This window comes from Palaemon carinicauda, chromosome 45 (genome assembly GCF_036898095.1).
Source record: "Palaemon carinicauda isolate YSFRI2023 chromosome 45, ASM3689809v2, whole genome shotgun sequence".
NCBI classification, from domain to species: Eukaryota; Metazoa; Arthropoda; class Malacostraca; order Decapoda; family Palaemonidae; genus Palaemon; species Palaemon carinicauda.
Genome location: NC_090769.1, coordinates 10938763 through 10962156, shown reverse-complemented (window position 1 = coordinate 10962156; position 23394 = coordinate 10938763). Strand labels below are relative to the sequence as shown.

Genomic DNA, 23394 nt, shown 5'->3' with positions numbered 1-23394 from the left:
ATTGGGCATATTATTATATGGTGTTTCATGAATGCAACATGATTTAAATTGATATTTTAAAATGTTTGCAAAAGAAGTGAATGGCATACTAGCATGACTTTATTTGCAGGTCCCGAGAAAAAAATAGTGATGGTTATTGTAATATGAGTTTCCATGGAATATTTTCATTAAAAATATAAATCATGGTTATATTGTAGCCCTAATACTTGCATTCGATTATCTAAAAACTCAGCCAAGAAACACTGAAGATGCTGAAATTAAAACTTCTTTCCATCTTATCCGTGTGAAAGTTTGAAACTCTCGAGCTTAGGCCTCCTGCTCATTATGCAATGAATAAGCCTCCTGCTCATTTTGCAATGAATAAGCCTCCTGCTTATTTTGCAATGCATAACCCTTCTGCTCATTGTGCAACGAATAGACCTCCTGCTCATTTTGCAATGAATAAGCCTTCTGCTCATTGTGCAATGAATAGACCTCCTGCTCATTTTGCAATGAATAAGCCTCCTGCTCATTTTGCAATGAATAAGCCTCCTGCTCATTTTGCAATGAATAAGCCTTCTGCTCATTGTGCAATGAATAGACCTCCTGCTCATTTTGCAATAAATAAGCCTTCTGCTCATCGTGCAATGAATAGACCTCCTGCTCATTATGCAATGAATAAGCCTCCTGCTCATTTTGCAATGAATAAGCCTCCTGCTTATTTTGCAATGCATAACCCTTCTGCTCATTGTGCAACAAATAGACCTCCTGCTCATTTTGCAATGAATAAGCCTTCTGCTCATTGTGCAATGAATAGACCTCCTGCTCATTTTGCAATAAATAAGCCTTCTGCTCATTGTGCAATGAATAGACCTCCTGCTCATTATGCAATGAATAAGCCTCCTGCTCATTTTGCAATGAATAAGCCTCCTGCTTAGTTTGCAATGCATAACCCTTCTGCTCATTGTGCAACGAATAGACCTCCTGCTCATTTTGCAATGAATAAGCCTTCTGCTCATTGTGCAATGAATAGACCTCCTGCTCATTTTGCAATAAATAAGCCTTCTGCTCATTGTGCAATGAATAGACCTCCTGCTCATTATGCAATGAATAAGCCTCCTGCTCATTTTGCAATGAATAAGCCTCCTGCTTAGTTTGCAATGCATAACCCTTCTGCTCATTGTGCAACGAATAGACCTCCTGCTCATTTTGCAATGAATAAGCCTTCTGCTCATTGTGCAATGAATAGACCTCCTGCTCATTTTGCAATAAATAAGCCTTCTGCTCATTGTGCAATGAATAGACCTCCTGCTCATTTTGCAATAAATAAGCCTTCTGCTCATTGTGCAATGAATAGACCTCCTGCTCATTATGCTATGGATAAGCCTCCTGCTCATTGTGCAATGAATAAGCCTCCTGCTCACTGTGTTATGAATAAAAATGCATAAGAAATCTGATCCTTCTGGTTTAGATATATGTTGTACGGGGTGGAAATTTTACTTCCAGAGTTAGCAAATAAATATCATTACTTAGTGGGTTATAATTTGCACTTTAAACTCATATCTCACGTAGTTGATTTAGATGATAAATCTGACTCACGTAGTTGATTTAGAGGATAATTCTGACTCACGTAGTTGATTTAGAGGATAATTCTGACTCACGTAGTTGATTTAGAGGATAATTCTGACTCACGTAGTTGATTTAGAGGATAATTCTGACTCACGTAGTTGATTTAGAGGATAACTCTGACTCACGTAGTTGATTTAGAGGATAATTCTGACTCACGTAGTTGATTTAGAGGATAATTCTGACTCACGTAGTTGATTTAGAGGATAACTCTGACTCACGTAGTTGATTTAGAGGATAATTCTGACTCACGTAGTTGATTTAGAGGATAATTCTGACTCACGTAGTTGATTTAGAGGATAACTCTGACTCACGTAGTTGATTTAGAGGATAATTCTGACTCACGTAGTTGATTTAGAGGATAACTCTGACTCACGTAGTTGATTTAGAGGATAACTCTGACTCACGTAGTTGATTTAGAGGATAATTCTGACTCACGTAGTTGATTTAGAGGATAACTCTGACTCACGTAGTTGATTTAGAGGATAACTCTGACTCACGTAGTTGATTTAGAGGATAATTCTGACTTACGTAGTTGATTTAGATGATAATTCTGATCTGTCCGAAAAAAAAAATCTTCAGAAGCAACCCCCAGAATAAGAAACAATAAAAGGCAACAAGATAAATATTTAGTTGTTTAAACAATGAAATTTCCCGGAGGAAATTTTGAGTACCTCGAAAACTCAGATGTTCGTTGAATGGAAAAAAACGAAATTTACGAAATAAATGGCGGAGGAAACTTAGGCAATGAAATAAAAATATACATAATTCAGGAAAAGGAACATAATTCATTCATAAGGAAATGACTATCGGGGATTAAATTTGAATGGTAAATCATGGCAGAGGTGTTGAGAATTAAATCCATGGAGTTAATAGGAATTGAAAGGTAAGCAGACAGGAGATGTATAGAAAAGAAGATTGTTTACTTTCAAGAACAACAGTATTAGAAAGTGAAATACTGATTGCTCCAGCTTTAATTAAAAAGAGAGATTATACATTAAACGTTAGAGTAAAGCTATAGGCAATATAAAAAGGACCCGATATTATCATAATATATGAATTTGTGTGTGTGTGTGTGTGTGTGTGTGTGTGTGTGTGTGTGTGTACGTGTGTGTGTGTGCTGAAGGAGAAATATAAAATCGCAAGAGTGTTTATTTGCTCTTCATGTCCTTTTACATAATTTTAAAGGATCTAATAAGGAAATTGCTCGTTTTGAAGATAAATAATGAGCTTTAGTTGAGCTAAAACCACAACGTTTTCCGCTTGTTACAGAAGACTGTGGCCTGACGTCATAATAGTAACCGAAAGGGATAATTTTCTCCATTCTCATTATATTATACTAAAATGCTGAATGAAATATCTGGGGTAGAAGAATGCTGACACTTTAATGAATTAGGCTGCGATTGTACTTGAAAACATTTAACTATTTTTTTTTTTGAGAATGTGTACAATGCAGATATCCAGATATATATATATATATATATATATATATATATATATATATATATATATATATTTATATATATATACATTTATATATATATATATATATATATATATATATATATATATATGTGTGTGTGTGTGTGTGTGTATATCCACATACATATACACACATACATACACATATATATATATATATATATATATATATATATATATATATATATATAGAGAGAGAGAGAGAGAGAGAGAGAGAGAGAGAGAGAGAGAGAGAGAGAGAGAGAGAGAGAGAGAGAGATTTAATTAGCATCAATTGAGGAGTAGAGGATGCTCTGTTCTTTCACCCACGTATAACTCTCTCTCTCTCTCTCTCTCTCTCTCTCTCTAATATTTTATGACCCTCGCGGAAGTGGTCACAAGCAGAACAGGAAACGCCTCTGGTGCGGAGCAGAAGATACCAGCGCAAGGTCACCATGGAAGACTAAATGGAATATCGGTCGCCCTCCGATCAGCCAGAGAAAGGACACACAACGAAAACCGAATAAAAGCAGGGAAACGGCCAACTGGAATGGCATAAATATCACATCAAATTAGTAGCTAACAGCCAAAAAATATCATTACAGCAAATTAAAATTAAATATAATGACTCATCCGGTATGCACCCTCTGATTGCAAAAGCAATAATTATCATCGGAGACTACAACATATTGCAAGGGATGTAAAAATAATTAATGGGTAAAGGGTCGCAACCCTCTCTCTCTCTCTCTCTCTCTCTCTCTCTCTCTCTCTCTCTCTCTCTCTCTCTCTCTCTCTCTCTGCTCTCAGAATTTTCACTTTATGTCGGAGTTTGCTTCGTCCTATCAAGGTTTCCTCACTGTCGAATTAATATGAGCTTTATGCCTGCTGTAATAAAAAGAACCCTTACATACATACTTTGGAGTGTAAACGTGTATACATGTACATACGCACACATATATAATGTGTATCTATCTATCTATCTATCTATATATATATATATATATATATATATATATATATATATATATATATACATACATATATATACATATATACATACATACACACACACACACACATATATATATATATATATATATATATATATATATATATATATATATATGTGTGTGTGTGTGTGTGTGTGTATGTGTATCTGTTTGTGTGTTTATGTATTCATATATATTTGTGCTTGGAAGCGTTTATAAAAAACTCTAACGTTTCAAAGTTATTTTTTATAAACACTGATTTTGACTTTTCTTCTCACACATTATGTATAAGTTTATGAAGCTTTCCCCTTCGTTGCAAATTCGTTCAGCGTGTTTCATCAAAAGTCTTTATCAATAACACTAAAAGTGTGTTAAGTGATAAAGCAATTTAGCCCAAATCGTTTTAATAACCATTCTTAAATTAGCTGAATATGTTAATTATGCATAAATCTCGGTAAAGTTTACAAAACATTTTTTTTAGCATTCTTAAAATTAACACAGCGATAATTGTTAATATGTGCTAATATTTTTTTTTTTGGTTTCAATTGTTAATCTATCAATTATCAAATTTCAAATGGAATTTTTTTTTTTAATAATACAAGTATTTTATTGTCTTCTTTGAATGAAATGCTACTTTGTGCTAATAATTTTTTTTACTTTCAATTGTTATTCTATCAATTATCGAACTTCAAATTGAATTTTTTTTTTTAAATAATACAGGTATTTTATTGTCTTCTTTGAATGAAATATGTGACGTAAGTAATAACGATTGGCCAACACCATTTTGAAAAGACCACACATTTATAACATTGTTTACTTCTGTTCTAAGTTGTTTGTTTAGTGTTCATCAAAGGAATGCGAATTTGGCCATTGAACTTTCACATATTTCAAATTTCACAAAATAAACTATTTTAATACATGATTTAGTGTCGACAAAACCACTGACTCTTTTATCCAGTGCTCTTTACTACCTATTCGCTATTTCTTCTGATTTTCCTCGGTGTTCTCTCTCTCTCTCTCTCTCTCTCTCTCTCTCTCTCTCTCTCTCTTTCTCTTTCTCTCTCTCTCTCTCTCCTCCCCTTTTCCCCTTGAAAATACCACAAGATTATAACACTGTTTGCTCATGTTGTTTGTTTAGTGTTCATCAAAGGAATGCAAATTTGGCCATTGTAAATTCACATATTTCAAATTTTTCAAAATAAACTAATCTAATACATGATTTAATCACCTCGGCTAAAGCCACATGATTTAATGTCTCGGTTAAAGCCAATGACTCCTTTGAAAGTGTTGTTTACTAACCAAGTCAGCCATTTCTTCTTATTTTCCTCGGGTGTTCCCTTATTCTCTCGCTCTCTCTCTCTCTCTCTCTCTCTCTCTCTCTCTCTCTCTCTCTCTCTCTCTCTCTCTCTCTCTCTCTCTTGAAAATACCACAAGATTATAACATTGTTTACTCTCGGTGTTTGCTTAATGTACATCAGAGGAATGCGAATTTCGCATATTTCATATTTTTCAAAATAATCTAATCTAATACATGATTTAATGTCTCGGTTAAAGCCAATGACTCCTTTCAAAGTGTTGTTTACTAACCAAGTCAGCGTTTAGCTATTCGCAATTTCTTCTTTTCCTCGGTGTTCTCTCTCTCTCTCTCTCTCTCTCTCTCTCTCTCTCTCTCTCTCTCTCTCTCTCTCTCTCTCTCTCTCTCTCTCTCTCCTTGAAAATACCACAAGATTATAACATTGTTTACTCTCGGTGTTTGCTTAATGTACATCAGAGGAATGCGAATTTCGCATATTTCATATTTTTCAAAATAATCTAATCTAATACATGATTTAATCTCTCGGTTAAAGCCAATGACTCCTTTCAAAGTGTTGTTTACTAAACAAGTCAGCTTTTAGCTATTCGCAATTTCTTCTTATTTTCCTCGGTGTTCCCTTATTCTCTCTCTCTCTCTCTCTCTCTCTCTCTCTCTCTCTCTCTCTCTCTCTCTCTCTCTCTCTCTCTCTCTCTCTCTCTCTTCTCCTTGAAAATGCCACAAGATCATAACATTGTTTACTCTTGTTGTTTGCTTAGTGTACATCAAAGGAATGCGAATTCGGCCATTGTAATTTCAAATTTTTCAAAATAAACTAATCTAATACATGATTTAATCATCTCGTCTAAAGCCACACGATTTAATCTCTGACTCCTTTCGACATGCTGTTTATCAACCAAGCAAGCTTATAGCTATTTGCTATTTCTTATTTTCCTCGGTGTTCCCTTATTCTTTCTCTCTCTCTTTCTCTTTCTCTCTTTCTCTCTCCTCCCCTTTTCTCCCTCGCCCGCTGTCGTGATCCGCACACACCTATTATGATTTTGTCGACAATATTTATTACTGTCTCAAATTCTAGCGTGGGTTGATTTATGCGCCGCTGGTGTATCATCAGGGAAATATACAGCCCTAGACCAGCCGGGCCTCGCATCGCTTACGCCTTCTTCTCCTCTTCCTTCTTCGTCCTGCTCTTCTTAGTCCTCCTCTTTTTTATTTATTTCTTTACTGTTTTACTATTCTTTCTGCCCTTACGCCTTCTTCCCCTCTGCTTTCTTCGTCCTCCTCTTTTTTTTTTCTTTAATGTTTTATTATTCTTTCTTCCCTTACGCCTTCTTCTCCTCTTCCTTCTTCGTCCTGCTCTTCTTAGTCCTCTTTTTTTTTCTTTATTGTTTTATTATTCTTTCTCCCCCTTACGCCTTCTTCTCCTCTGCCTTCTTCGTCCTCCTCTTTTTTTTTTCTTTAATGTTTTATTATTCTTTCTGCCCTTACGCTTCTCCTCCTCTTCCTTTTTCGTCCTGCTCTTCTTAGTCCTCCTTTTTTTTTTCCTTTACTGTTTAATTATACTTTCTGCCCTTATGCCTTCTTCTCCTCTTCCTTCTTCGTTCTCCTCTCTTATTTCTTTACTGTTTTATTATTCTTTCAGCCCTTACGTCTTCTTCTCCTCTTTCTTCTTCGTCCACTCTTCAAGGTCCTCCTCAATTTTCTTTTTATTCATTCTGCCCTTACGCCTTCTCCTCTTCCTTCAACGTCCTGCTCTTCTTAGTCCTCCTCTTTTTTTTATTAACTTTTATTATTCTTTCTGCCCTTATGCCTTCTTCTCCTCTTCCTTCTTCGTCCTGCTCTTCTTATTGGTCATTTTTTTTCTTTACTGTTTTATTATTCTTTCTGCCCTTACACCTTCTTCTCCTCTGCCTTCTTTGCTCTGTTCTTCTTAGTCCTCCTCTTTTTTTTTTTCTTTACGGTTTTATTATTCTTTCTGCCCTTACGCCTTCTCCTCTTCTTTCTTCGTCTTCCTCTTCTTTCTTCTTAGTACTTTTCTTCTTTAATGTTTTATTATTTCTTCTGCCCATCGTCTTAGCTTCCCTTCCTTCTTATTATTCTTCCTATTTTCTTATATTATTTGATCATCCTTCTAATTCCGAACATTTTTCCTTTTCTTATTCTTTTCTTTACTCCTATTTGCTTTTCCCTCGTTTATCATATCTGTTTTTCTTTCTTCATCATGTCCTTTGTTTTTTTATTTCAAAGGCCCTTCAAATTTCCCTTATTATCAATAAATATTGTTATTCATTTATAGTCTTAAATAAATCGTATTTATTTTTTATTTTTCAGTTTTCCAGTTCTTCGCGGTTTCTGCCTTTTCTCTTTCAATAGCACCCCTAAACCCTTTCACTTATTATTCTCTCATATTTTTCTATCCCTCTCCATTATTTTCGTTTAATGATTCCATCCATTTACTTTTGTCTCTCGCCTCTTTGCTTTGCACTTTCATTTCCTTTTCAATTATTTCCTTCTGCGGTGTTGACTAAATTATTCCGATTTTATCACGGACGTTTTTATATTCACCTGATTTTCTAATTTTTTAAATATTATTTCATTTTCTTCTGCTTTATCGTATTCCTTCTTTTTTTTTTTAATTCTTTATATTTATCTTGTTTCATATATTAATGATATTTATTTTAGGTACTTGCATGTTTCTTTCTTCAATGACGTAAGTTCAATTATCTTTCCTCTTGCTTACGCATTTACTTGTATATTAATTATAAAATCTAAATCTTATCTTCCTCTTTCATTATCATTAAGTTTTTCTTTCATTTTTTTATCTATCATAATTCTTACTCATCATCTATTCCAGGTTCTTCACTCATTTAGCTTTGCCTTGTCTTGCATTGTCTGTCCTCGCTCCCTCCAGCAATCATAATTCTTGTTGCTTTTCTGTTTTTTGTTATCTCTTATTTTCACGATCGCTGTTGCGCTTCTTCTGTCGAGTATCTATTTATCTATATACTGTATATATACATATATGTATATATATACTATATAAATACATATATATATGCATATATATACACACATATATACATATATATATATATAAAATATATATATATATATACAGTATATAAAATATATATATATATATATATATATATATATATATATATATATATATATATATATATATATATATATATATATATATATATATATATATATTACTTTCCGAATGTTATTTCAAAATTTATTCTTTTCGTAGATTCTCGTATATTTGTGTTTTTCTCAATCAACCACTTTTTTTCTTTAAAACTTAATTCTTTGTATTACTTTCCAATTGTAATTTAAAACTATATTATTTTGTAGATTTATATCTATGATTTTCTTATTTATTACTTTTCCTTTTAAACTTAATTCTTTGTCAGTATTTCTTTCTTTAGGTTATTTTCTTTTTTCATATACCTTCATATTTTTCTGTTCTACTTTTTCTCATGTACTCATCTTTTTTCCTACACTTTATTCAGTAATATATTGTCTCCCTTTTAATTCGAATGATCAGGAATTTGACATTAAGTTTTTCTTCAACTTTACAAAAAATTGTCTTTGAATTCAATAAATCGAAAAATGGAATAACCTTTCTCTCAGAACAAGAACGTCAGGCGAAGAAGATAACCATCTCCCTTTCCTTTTTGGATTGTCTATGGGTTGACAAACCACTTAGCTCAGATCAACCAATTCTTCGTTCCTTTTTTAATTCTTCGTTTCTTTTTTAATTCTTCGTTTTCACACGCGGGAACATTCTACACCACTGGAATAATCCATATTTGCATAGTTATATATTACTGAATGTTGGGGACTTACTGATGGTAATCAAACATGAGATGATATTTTACTGGTTTGTCTTTTATACATTTTTTCTATGTTTAAAAGAAAATGTTATAATGTAAAATTCCTCTCTTTCTGCCTATCAATATACTTTTAAAATCTTGTGACTTAATTTATGTAAATGTATCAACCTCTATATCTGACGGATTTGATTTTGTACATTTGTTTTTACTTGTAATTAAGCTTGAAAAACAAAATCAATATATTTTCAACTTAGATATTTAACCTAAGTTCTTTTCATTAATTTCAGTATATAAACAAACCCAATATATAAAATTTCTATTTTTTATTTTACATAATTTTTCTGATTTGGCAGGAAACTTTAATAATGTAAAACATCTTCCTTTGCATATGAATGTACATCTAAAATGTAAGCCTCAATTTCAGTAAACAAACCCACAGTAATAATCCGCAGGACAGTTACCACTTTAGAAATATTTATGGATGTCATTGAAACTAGTCCTAAAAATAGCTTTTCTCAGTTGTTCAAATAGTCCATCCCAACCGAGCTTCATCTTCGTATCCGAGCGTTCGAGGGCCAACAGATTATTGACGTACAATTATCATCTTTATGTGATGGACCAAAATGTATCAAAATCAAGTCTTCCTTCTAATCGTAGACTATGCATTGATTAATACTATTAAGCAGCTGAATAAACTTGGCCACCCAATGCACAGTTGTAATTTATAGGCTTGAGTGTCAGTGACTAATTGATTCGTATCCTTTGATTATACGTGCGAGCGCAAACACGTGTACACATATAAACATACTTATAATTAATTGGCATACATATATATCTATAAATATATATATATATATATATATATATACATATATATATACATATATATATACATATATATATAATATACACACACATATATATACACACACACACACACACACATATATATATGTATATATATATATATATAATATATATATATATATATATATATATATATATATTCTAGCGGAGATACCTTAACGTGGTAAAAGTGTTTGTGTATCACCATGAACAGTAGCAAAACTGTACTAGTCAGGGCCATCCATATTAGGTTGGTTTGCTGTTAGGGATCAGACTTAAGTTTCCCGCCATCACCAATCAACAGTGGCCAGCGTGGGATGAAAATGGCCAAACCACAAACATGACTAAGGATACGTTTTAAACCTTTGTCCGCCAGTGAACACACACACACACACACACAAGTTCTGGTGCTTGAGGGTACACTCTGGCACACTATTATATCTAATTTCTCCTCCTCTTGTTTTGTTAAAGTTTTTATAGTTTAAATAGGAAATATTTATTTCAATGGTGTTACTGTTCTTAAGATATTTTATTTATCCTTGTTTCCTTTCCTTACTGGCTATTTTCCATGTTGGGGTTCCTCGGCTTAGAGCATCCAGCTTTTCCAACTAGGGTTGTAGCTTAGCAAATAATAGCAACAACAACAACAACAACAACAACAACAACAATAATAATAATAATAATAATAATAATAATAATAATAATAAGCCTGTTACTTGAAATACTTAATATGAGAAGATGAATCAATCTAGCATAGAATTATTCTACGAAAAGACTAGCAAACCAACATTTCAAGTAAAACCTTAGTATCAGATAAGGTATTATTAGACAGCTGAATACCTGTGTTCAATGAATTATTAGTACTGTACAGTCTTATTATTCATATCTTATCTTGACGTTTTTCCTGGCAAAATGGCAGAAAATCTACCTAAATTATCAGCATTAAATGTGAGAACCACAGGAAGTTAACCCACGCCCTTCTTTGGTAAAAGAATACCAATATATTTGAGAGCAAATTGCTCAATAATTTAATCAGATAAGAAAAAAAAGAAAAAAAATTATCTCAGTATGTACGAACGGAAGTAAGCGTATGATGGTATTGGTAATGGTTCGGGCTTGAATAATTGTAAGAAAACGCCTAGGCAGTTTTAGTTTATTTTATGAAGGAAATGCTTGATTGTACTGGATAATGGGGAAGTGCTGGTAAAGATTTTGTCGTAGAAGAAAATGAAGATGGCTGATAACCTTCGAATGTTGAAAAGTCACTACTACTACTCTACTACTACTACTATTACTACTACTACTAGAAAAAAAATGAAGATGGCTGAAAAACTTCGAATGTTGAAATATCACTACTACTACTACTACTACTACTACTACTAATAGAATAAATATGAAGATGGCTGATAAACTTCGAATGTTGAAATACTACTACTACTACTACTACTACTACTACTACTACTACTACTACTACTACTACTCCTACTACTACTACTACTACTAATAATAATAATAATAATGATAATAATAATAATAATAATAATAATAATAATAATAATAAGTCCTTGATCATTTGGAAGACATGGTCTCCTCAAAAGTTGATTTATAAAAAACTGACGTAAGAAAAAACGATAAAAGCAACAGAGGATGAAGACCAATTCTAAAATAATTTTTGGAGTTGAAAAACGAAGTCATAGCCATGAAAAAATTTGATATAAAACTGTACTTTTAATTTCTTGTGATGTAGCAGTGGGGATCGGGATGTAAATTAGGTGAGTATGTAACCTGTTTCGTGGAAATACAGCTTGTTGCCGCTATAATATGCACTAACTGATATGTTTTACCAGTTCACAAAGTTGTAAATTAATGTCAACGCCTTCTGATGCTAAATAAAAAGCGAGTAAAGAGTTCGATTCGAAATATTAAAAGAGCATGAGGATAAAAAAGGAATACACACACATACACATACTCACACACATATATATATTATATATATATATATATATATATATATATATATATATATATATATATATATATATATATATATATATATACATACATAACGTGCGTGTGAGTTTTAATCCATATTATAACCGAAAAGAAAGCTGCAAATATCCATGAACATAAAAATACTAAGAGCATCAATACATATACTTTAATAAAGCAAACCAAATTAAGGAAAAATCTTGTTTCGAAAGACCTTTTCCTGTTACTTTTACTACGCCCAGTAAGTAACTCTGCGCTTCCGAGGAATGCCACTCTCGAAACCAAACGTAAATATAATTGCCGCTGATTCAGGGCAAAATAAGCCCCACCTCTTGATGACGTCATAGTCAACCATGTTGTCTACCACGTTAGCGCTTCCAAGGTATGCCACTCTCAAGACCAAACAAATTTTAAGCTGTCAGAATAAATCCCCATCATTCTCACTCTTACCAAGAAACAGACGCAAGCAGGGACCCGGCCTTCGCCCCTCGATGCTCCTCCATCAAACAGGAATGTCTACATGTAAATCAAGAATAGCAGCTGGATAACTCGGTCTTATGAGAGACCAGGTCGACGATTTCATATGCGAAGTGACTCCAAGCACGAATTTACTCGATAAATAATATGATGATGAGTACTTGAACTTCGGAAGGGATTACACGGTTATCCTTGGTAGCATTTGACGTAACAACAGCACACTGGTGCCTGGTCAACTTTCTGAGAAGGTAATAGCTATTATGTAAAGGATCCTTATCAGAACTCACAGGCTTTATATATTGCATGACTTTCCCACTATGGTGTTGTGTGAAATTACTCAGATTTGTATCAGGAATGGGAACTGGTCCCCCCAAATTTTGTTGTGTATAATTCTGTGTTGAGTAATCTTCCCTAACCAGAAATAGAACGCTTACAAACACGTGTACACATAATATTCATATCTATCTATCTATCTATCTATCTATCTATCTATAAATATATATATATATATATATATATATATATATATATATATATATATATATATATATATATATAATTAATCAGATTTGTATCAGGAATGGGAACTGGTTCCCCAAAATTTTTTGTGTATAATTCGGTTGGGTAATTTTCCCTAACCAGGAATAGAACGCTTACAAACACATGTACACACATAATATTCATATATATATATATATATATATATATATATATATATATATATATATATATATTTGTGTGCATGTATGTACGTATAAAGGTATGAATGTATTAATCCATCATTTATTTTTATCATATAAACAGTGCAGTTTCATTACTTGCATAGAGACTTTTCAACTATATAATCAAAGTAAACTATCAGCAAAATATAACAGCCTAAACTAATAAAACTGTTCGAAGAGTGCCAAAGCTACGGTTTTCTGATAGCTATCAACTTGTAATAGTAGCTTTTGGCTGAAAACATAGTTACTTGTCTCATTCATAATTCTTTCCTATCTTGTCAATATTCGACGATCATTTGATCTTTACCTAGTGGTATGTTGGGTGGCGTAGACCGTAACCCATGGGTCTTTAACATGAGTGCCACCCTTCATTGTTTCGTCAGTTACTTTCGATGATCATCTGATCGTTGTCTAGTGGTATGTTAGATGACGTAGACCGTAACTAAGGAGTCTTTGACATGAGTGCCACCCTTCATTGTTTCGTCATTTACTCTCGATGATAATTTTAGCGGTGTCAAATGGTATGTTAGATGAGGTAGACCGTAACTAAGGAGTCTTTGACATGAGTGCCACCCTTCATTGTTTTGTCATTTACTCTCGATGATCATTTGATCGGTGTCTAGTGGTATGTTGGGGGACGTAGACCGTAACTAAGGAGTCTTTGACATGAGTGCCACCCTTTACTGTTTTGTCATTTACTCTCGATGATTATTTGATCGGTGTCTAGTGGTATGCTGGGTGACGTAGACCGTAACCCAGGAGTCTCCGACATGAGTGCCACCCTTCAGTCGATGATTGAGAAAGGGGAGTAGACAAAGCAAAAGCCAAGTATAGTATTTCCTCTAATTAGAAGATCTGGAAGCCTAAAAATGTTGAACTCTTAATGAAGATGGAATTACTTCTGAAGTGTCGTTCAAAAAATAACGGAAATATAGAAGCAAATAGATTTGTTAATATGCAATCTTGAATTATAACTTATTTACAAAGCTGCATATTCCACTAAATCTCCAAGCCACGATAAAGTTGCTTATTTTTTCAAACATTAAAGTGGCCAGCAATAGCAATCTCATCACACACATTCACGCATAAAGGTAATTATTATTATTATTATTATTATTATTATTATTATTATTATTATTTACTAAGCTACAACCCTAGTTGGAAAAGCAGGATGCTATAAGCAGAGGTGCCCCAACAGGCAAAAATAGCCAAGTGAGGAAAGGAAATAAGCAAAAATAAAACATTTTAAGAACATTAACAACATTAAAATAAACATTTCCTATATAAACTATAAAAATTTAACAGAAGAAGAGGAAGAGAAACTAGAAAGAATAGTGTGCCCGAATGTACCCTCAAGTAAGAGAACTCTAACCCAAGACAGTGGAAGACCATGGTACAGAGGCTATGGCACTACCCAAGACTAGAGAATGCAAACAATACTTTCTATTGCATAAGAAAATAAAGAGGAAAATGCAGTTATAGATTCAGCTTTAGGATTTAGACAATAAAAGGGAGGGGGTAGGAAGAGGGAGGGGGGGTAGAAGGGTGAAGGGGGTGGGAATAGGGGTAGATTAGAGGGAGGGGAATTTATGCTAAGCGGTTTCCGTAACGCAGGAAATGATTACCGATAATATCTTGTTCTCAGGGTAATCACTATCATTAACATAATTATCTAAGCAAATAATGCAGCGTATCTGTCCTGAAATCAGGAAAAGGGGTGATACTGTGAAATCATTAGGGATGCAAACTTTTTCTTTTTCCCTTTCTTGTTTTTTTTTTTTTTTTTTTCTTTTTGCTTTTGTTGTTGTTCATGTTTTTTTATCTGATATTTTACTCTCTTTCGGAAACTTTTGTGCAAATGTTTTTTTCCTCTGCTAAATGATCATTAAATAGTCAATTCTTCTTTTCATAATATTGTGGAATTTCTATAAATTCGGAAGAAATGTTGGAAATTAGAAGTTATCTTAAATGAAAATTAAGTTAATGATAGATTTCCTATGGTGAATTATAAATAATCGGTTAGAAAATGTATCTGTTAAAGGCTATAGATAAATCATTCTCATTAGTTTAGCTGAATAATAGCAGGCTTTTTACATGAAAGGAAAATTTGATATGTAAAGAAATTGTTGGAAAACATTAATGTTGATTCTCATATTAATTTGCAATGGACTCGTAATATATGATTCTCCATAAATCTATAAAAGACGATATGACTACTCATGTATGTTGGGTGAAATATTTAAGTCAAGACTTTCCGAAATAAAATCCTTCATATTAAAAAGAGATAGAAAACAGTGCCTTAGAGAGAGAGAGAGAGAGAGAGAGAGAGAGAGAGAGAGAGAGAGAGAGAGAGAGAGAGAGAGAGAGAGAGAGAGAGTTACATCCCAACTAAGAAAATAAAAATAAGCTAAAATTCCAACGTTCATCAGTTCTGGAATTTGAAGCACTTGAGGTTTTCGGTTACGAGGGAAAGGCATGAACACAATGAGATCATTATCCTGATGTATGCAATTCTGCTTCACCGACGAGAGGGAATGAAGCAATTGTCACGAGAGAGAACTCTAATCTAAAGTAGATTAAGCGTGATTTCGGGTCTCCCAAGTAGGGTCGAGTTAAGTACGTCATAGGCTTCATAAAAATGATCTACTGTAGTATTCTTATTAGGTAGTTCTTGTGCTAACGAGTATTGGATTCTAAGAGCTTCCTCAGAGAGAGAGAGAGAGAGAGAGGAGAGAGAGAGAGAGAGAGAGAGAGAGAGAGAGAAGAGAGAGAGAGAGAGAGAGAGAGAGAAAAAAAAACTGACGTCTACAAATGTATACTGCAAATATTTGTCAAACTTACAAAAGCGACTCATGAAAAATGTATATTCCGCAAATTATGATGATAAAGACAAGTGATAGAGAGAGAGAGAAGAGAGAGAGAGAGAGAGAGAGAGAGAGAGAGAGAGAGAGAGAGAGAGAGAGAGAGAGAGAGAGAGAGTGTGTGTAGAAACTATCGTCTAGAAATGTATACTGCAAATATTTGTCAAACTTACAAAAGCTACCCATGAAAAATGTATATTCCGCAAATTATGATGATAAAGACAAGTGAGAGAGAGAGAGAGAGAGAGAGAGAGAGAGAGAGAGAGAGAGAGAGAGAGAGAGAGAGAGAGAGAGAGAGTGTAGAAACTATCGTCTAAAAATGTATACTGCAAATATTTGTCAAACTTACAAAAGCGACCCATGAAAAATGTATATTCCGCAAATTATGATGATAAAGAAAAGTGAGAGAGAGAGAGAGAGAGAGAGAGAGAGGAGAGAGAGAGAGAGAGAGAGAGAGAGAGAGAGAGAGAGAGAGAGAGAGAGAGAGACTAAAAAGTCAAAACTAACGTCTAAAAATGTATACTGCAAATATTTGTCAAACTTACAAAAGCGACCCAAGAAAAATAGTAAACTCCGCAAATTATGATGATAAAGACAATTGAAAGCAGTAAAGGAGAATAGAAAATGCGTCGAGCGAAAAACCGAAAAAGAAAATGGTTTGTAATAAAAAAAAACGGCTCAGTCATTGTTGTCATTTTTGTCATCTCCGGTGCCAGAGCTTTAGGATTTCCTTATGGTAGATAATAGCCAGATAATGGTAGGATAAGGTAGGAAATAAGAATCCCGTGGATGCAGGAGCCACCGTGATAACGGGTGATTGGAGATAGAGACCAGCTGTCATTAGAGGAATGGGGAGAGGATCTGATTGGAGATAAGGCCCAATCTGCGATGGGAATGGAAATGATGATGATGCGTGTGGCGAGACAGATGCTTCGCCAGATAAACAAGAGGCTCATGATCGGCTGGGGAGAGAGACGCTGCTTTCACGGAGAAATTCAATTAAAAGTGTCATTGCGTTATTACAAGCCTGATATCCGTGAACCCGTGAAATGTATGTAATTTCGAGTTGCGTAATGGATCTTAATAGTTTATCCGTTATTAGGTGAAGAAATAAAAATGGGATTTTATTCATTTTGATGTAAAGAATGGTTTCCTGTCGACTGATTCATAGATTATGTGTAATGCAATCAATGAAAAATCTAGAGAAAAATTTTTAACATTTGAAAAAGATTGATTTGAAAAAAAAATTTGAAATATATATATTTTCCCCTTTATTATCTCCTGAAAATTGAAAGTAAGTAACGATCAGATAAGAGAAAAAAAGAATTCTTGATTGAAATGAGATAAGTTTGTTCTTTCCTACACATTTTATTTTGGCTTGGAGTAAAAATCTATTTCTCCCTGCAATAAAGTATTTTTGAAAAATAAATAATGTTAAAATATAGTGTATACACACGCACACGCGGAAAAACACACACACACACACACACACACATATATATATATATATATATATAGTATATATGATATACTGTACACACATTTATGTATATATACAGTATATATATATATATATTTATATATATATATATATATCTATCTGTATATATGATATACTGTACACACACGCACACACATTATTTATACACACACACACACACACATATATATATATATATATATATATATATATTATATAATATATATATATATATACATATACACACACACACACACATATATATATATATATATATATATATATATATATATATATATATATATATATATATATAACTTTTCTGGTTTCTGTGACGTTGTGCCTTCGGTTATAAAGTTTTGAAGGAAAAGACGGTAATAATTATTGTCTGTACCAAACATTCAGCTTTTGCAGACAGCTGTTTCAGCCAATAACTAATGGCTTTCGTCAGGGCATCTCTACATAGAAAGTACTACCTTTATATAAAAACAAAAATAGAATAAATATAAAAACATAAAATACATCAATTAATTTTGTTGATGTATTTAGATTTCTTCTAATTCTTGTTTGTATGAATGCACTATCCAGAATCTCCTGAAAATAGGTATAAAAATAATTTTAGAGGACTAAAATGAAGTTATTAATCTAGTCTCTAAAAACACCTTTTAAATGTTGGATAAAATATGGAACAAAGGATTACTTATAGCACAAGCTAAATCTATTGGATTTCTTATCTGATATTTTAGATTCTTATGAGTTATTATCACTAACCAATACTATTATTGAACTAATTTACTTGTGCCTTAAAAAGTGCAAGTTTAGATTTAATGGAAATTTCTATGAACATGTAGTTGGTATGACTATGGGTAAGCCTTTGTTACCTCTTTTATGAAAACATATATAGAGAATTCTTTTTTAAACTAGATTGATACCTTCATTTTGGTCCTCTCAAATTGTTTGGTATCGCTATGATGATGATGCTCTGGGTATTCTAAATGAAAATATTAATGTTAAGGGTTTTCCAGCTATCATTAATTCATAGGTTCCATTAATAAAATTTACGATGGAAAATAAAGAAAATAACAACATCCCAATTTTAGATGTTTAGAATTTTAGACAAGCCGATAAATTTAAATTCTTCATATTTAGAAAGCAAACTAATAACATATATACACATTTTTATTCAAGTAATTTTGAGAATATAAAGTATTCTGTTAATTCTATGTACGCGTGATATTATCAAATCTGTATCTCCATCAGCTAGACTTGATCAGGTGACAAGTAGTGAAAATATCGAGAAAATGACTATTACAAAATCTTACAGCTCCGTCATCATCGTCATCATCATTTCCCTACGCCTGTTAACGCAAAGAGCCTCAGTTAGATTTCAACAGTCGCTTCTATCTTGAGCTTCTAAATCAATTTATAAACAGGGAGATTCTTAGCACCCCACTAAGTCCAGGACTGCGGACCATTCTGTCATTTTCCTTCCATAGACTAACTAAATCCATAGAAGATTCATTGGCTGGGCTGTATATCTTAGCAATCCATGTTTGCAAACGGTTATACGAGTATACGTGGATGAGTAACCTGGTAGAGTAAAGAGTATAGCTCAGTAGCCATTGGATATATCTGTATTGCTTATATTCTGTAGACATCAGCCATGAACTCGCTTTACTCAAGCGATGCATCGCTGCTTGGTTCCAACTACGAGCTCCGATGACAATAATTTCCACATAGGAATGAGGTGTCAGTCTATTATTATGTAAGTGACTGACTCGTCCATGTGCTACAAATGACTATCAGTAAATGCTTTTTTTTTTCGTGTGATTTATGATACGGACAAGTGTCATCATCCCCCTACCCGCCTTGAAGCGACCCCAGCGGTCATTTACGATGCTCAAAAACCAGGATTAATAAGAGTATTAATCATGCCTACAAACGATGTTCTAAAAACAATTTTCAAGTTTAAAGGTTTAAAGATTTAATGGCCGCTCATGAATGGCAGAGGAAATGGACAGGGACAGTGCCCTAAGCAGGACAATGACCATATTACATATGATCAGCGCCCAAGACCCCTCTCCACCCAATCTAGGTCCAGTGAGGGCCAGGAAATGACTGCTGATGACTCAGCAGATGGACCTATGGACTCCCCAAAACCCTCCATCCTTAGCTCACAAGGATGGTAAGGTTGCAGCGACCAGGGGAACTTAATGAATCAGAGTGGCACTCGAACCCCAGTCTGGCAATCACCAGGCCAAGTAACGACAATGAAATTTTGTTTCTCCAAACAGTGTAGCGCTTGTCTTTATCAAGTGATTACTGATTAACATAATTTTAACATTCCTTTTATATAGGAGGTTCGACCAAAATTATGATTAATTATTTTGAAAATTTTATTTTATAGAAGATTAAAAACTGATAATCAGTCATTACCCTCTTTATAATCTAAAGATCTAAAAAAAATCGTTTTTTAATTATTTTTTTCTTCTAACTAAGGTTTTGGCTTAGCTCGTAATAATAATAATAATAATAATAATAATAATCTACAATTATTGTACAGGATACATATATGCATATATGTTTTGCTGCAGGATGCTATAAGCCCAAGGATTCCGAAAAGAAAAAATAGCCCAGTGAGAAAAGGAAATAAGGAATTAAAAACTACAAGAGAAGTTATGAACAATTAAAATGAAAATATTTTAAGAAAAGTAACATCATTAATATAGATCTTTCCTTCAGAGAATAATTATAAATCAAGGGGAAGATAAATTAGATAGAATAGTGTGTCTGAGTGTACCCTCAAACAAGAGAACTCTAACCCAAGACAGAGGAAGACCATGATAAAGAGGCTATGGTACTACCCAAGACTATTGAATAATGGTTTGATTTTGGTGTTTCCTTCTCCTAGAAGAGCTGCTTAATATATCTAAAGAGTGAGTTTTGTGGAATTTCTCACAAATTCAAGTGCAAGATAAAATTAATTATGGAATTTTAACACAAAATTGACGATGAAACCAAACTCTTGTAGGATTTCCTTTATGCTTTAAGGGATTTTTCTTTAACCAAATGAGTAAAATATTTGTAATTTCTTCTTGTTTATTAATGAGTCACGTGCTCCTAATAGAAGTATCTATCCTTATAAATCCATATAGTAACAATTGTATTGAACATTTATAATTTTCCTTTAATTTAAAAGGTCTGTGTTGCGTTCTTCAAGCACATACAGTAAATGATATTCAATTTGTATAAATGAATACGTTGACAATTGTATTAAACATTTATAATTTTCTTTTCATTTTAAAGACCTGTTTTGCGTTCTTTAGAAACTTACAGCAAATGATATTCGATGTATAAATCAATACGTTGACAACTGTATTAAACATTTATAATTTTCTTTCAATTTAAAAGACCTGTTTTTCGTTCTTCAAGCACATAAAGTAAGTGATATTTAATTCGTATAAATCAATACGTTGACTATTGTATTAAACATTTATAATTTGTTTTCATTAAAAAGACCTATTTTGCGTTCTTCAAGCTCATACCGTAAATGTTATTCAATTTGTATAAATCAATACGTTGACAATTGTAATAAACATTTATAATTTTCTTTCAATTTAAAATACATGTTTTGCGTTCTTCAAGCACATACAGTAAATGTTATTTACTGTGTAAATCAATGCGTTGACAATTGTATTAAAATTTATAATTTTCCTTTAATTTAAAAGACCTGTTTTGCGTTCTTCAAGCACATACAGTAAATGTTTAATTTGTTTGTATCTCTCAGATTCCTCTGGTTTAGCTGACGCTGTTCTGGACAAGGGGACAACAACCCCTTTCCGGAAGCCCTCGTGTTTTCCCTTCGATTCAGCTGAATGGATGTTCACTGAATTGTTTGTATAATCGTAAGGATAATTAATATAATTACTGCTTCTGCTAGACCTGGTTTTGACAGAATAAACGGAGACGATAAATAAAGCGAGGTTTTCCTACTTTCATAGCGACAGCCTTCTCTCCAAAGAGCCTTTGCGTCACCAGTCTGTAAGGGCGAATGTTAAATGGCCTGCTTAATGGGCTACGCCCCAGCAAACTCCAGTAATTGAATTTGGAGACGTTATTTCAAGGGGTGGAAGTGATGAAAGATATTTTTTTTCTGTTTTGTCCTTTCGATGAATTAAATGTTGTACATATATACACAAAATTAGATTTCTTCATTGTCCAGGCTTTCTCTTTCTCTCTTTCTCTCACTCTCTCTCTCTCCCTTTCATGGTGCGAATTTATTTATTGCATGATAAACAATAAAGGGTGATTAATGAAAATGGGGTTGAGAAGTGGTTCACTTTAATCACTGCGGAACGCGAACGCTTTCCATACTTATGATCGCATTGGAGATCATTTATTCCATTAAACCCTTTGTTGTGTCCATTCGCTTATCATTAGGGGAAGAGAGAAACATTAAGTGTTATTGGTTTTCGAGTGAATGACAGGCTATTGATGTCAATTGAAGAGAAGGTGAAGGAGGTAATATGGACGCTATCACTGCGCTACTAAAAGACTGTTGATTAATGATAGGCATGTACTATTTACTATTGCTATCACTACCAGAGAGGTCTAAGGCCTTATGGAATAGATGAGATTGGAGGGCGTGATATATGGGCTCCGAGGCTAAAGAAAGTATGGAAAAGGAGAGGAATGGTAAACTGCTGGTTTCAAGAAGCTAATGGCTATGGTCGGAAAATTCAAACTGTTTTATAATTTCCATTAGGTTATATCTATTTACTAGTGTATAACTTTAATCGTTTGGATTAGACGAGATGTTATGTCATTGCTAATAGAACTATAGTTCTTATTCATAGATTAATTAGATTTTAAAACCAGACCAATATTCACTGGATAACTTGAATGAGTATTCTGCTTTATTTGGGTCTGCATAGTTTCTCATTTTTATGTTTCATGGGTTACATTTAGACAGAAACATGATTTTTCTTATCAGAAGCTGTATTAAAGATATAATGATGTATAACGTAAAAATACATTACTTTATACTAGTTTTATCTAATTACTACAAGAATGACGAACAGTAATACAGTTCAATCCATATTAAGATAAAAATATCCGATACATTTCCCAAGAGGGTCATGACTTATCATTATTTTTTCGTTATTATTCCTTTTGTCGAATATTACCTTCTTAAAAAATATACAAATTGGATAAATAAAGATTATTGAGTCCACTAATCTCTCATAACTCATTTGTCATTGGGAATATCTTTCACACTTTTCTAGAATTATTTAAAGTTTTCTCATCTTTGCATATGAAACAAATGAAGTTGAAGAATTTCACATAACTGAATTAATCGCTATTTCATATTGATCTAAAATAAATGCTTTACATGATTCCATTTATCTCTGCTTCACAAAATAGTAGGTACTTCCTCGACATTATTCTCTGAGAGAGAGAGAGAGAGAGAGAGAGAGAGAGAGAGAGAGAGAGAGAGAGAGAGAGAGAGAGAGAGAGAGAGAGCAACTAAAGTTTGTATCTATGGGACCCCCTAACGTCCATCCTTTTACTAACTTAATGAGCCATATCTTAATTTCGTGCTCCTGATTCTAGCTTTCAGCGACGCTATTAATTTTGATTTTTTTTTTGGGGGGGGGATAAATCAAGGCCAATTATTTTCTCGGTAAATGGCGGCAATTAAGGAAGTTCAAAACACGACTAGTAATTATGATGTTGGGATTCGATCGTAAGTCTTGATAAAATGGATGACACTTGTTCTTGCTTCTTGTACTTTCTAAATTTCAATTTCTCTA

At 33.2% G+C, this 23394-nt stretch overlaps 1 protein-coding gene across 1 annotated transcript in view; it reads right to left on the bottom strand.

The window, feature by feature from the left end:
• Nucleotides 1–306: 306 nt before the first annotated feature.
• Nucleotides 307–23394, bottom strand: part of LOC137634736 (sex-determining region Y protein-like) — a 33646-nt gene continuing 10558 nt past the window's right edge. Inside the window, exons 3-5 of the mRNA XM_068367226.1 lie at nt 21338–21467; nt 19084–19171; nt 307–1287 (exon numbers count right to left, since the gene is read on the bottom strand). Coding sequence (XP_068223327.1) covers nt 307–1287; nt 19084–19171; nt 21338–21467 — 1199 coding nt within the window. The remainder of the gene's footprint in view (nt 1288–19083; nt 19172–21337; nt 21468–23394) is intronic.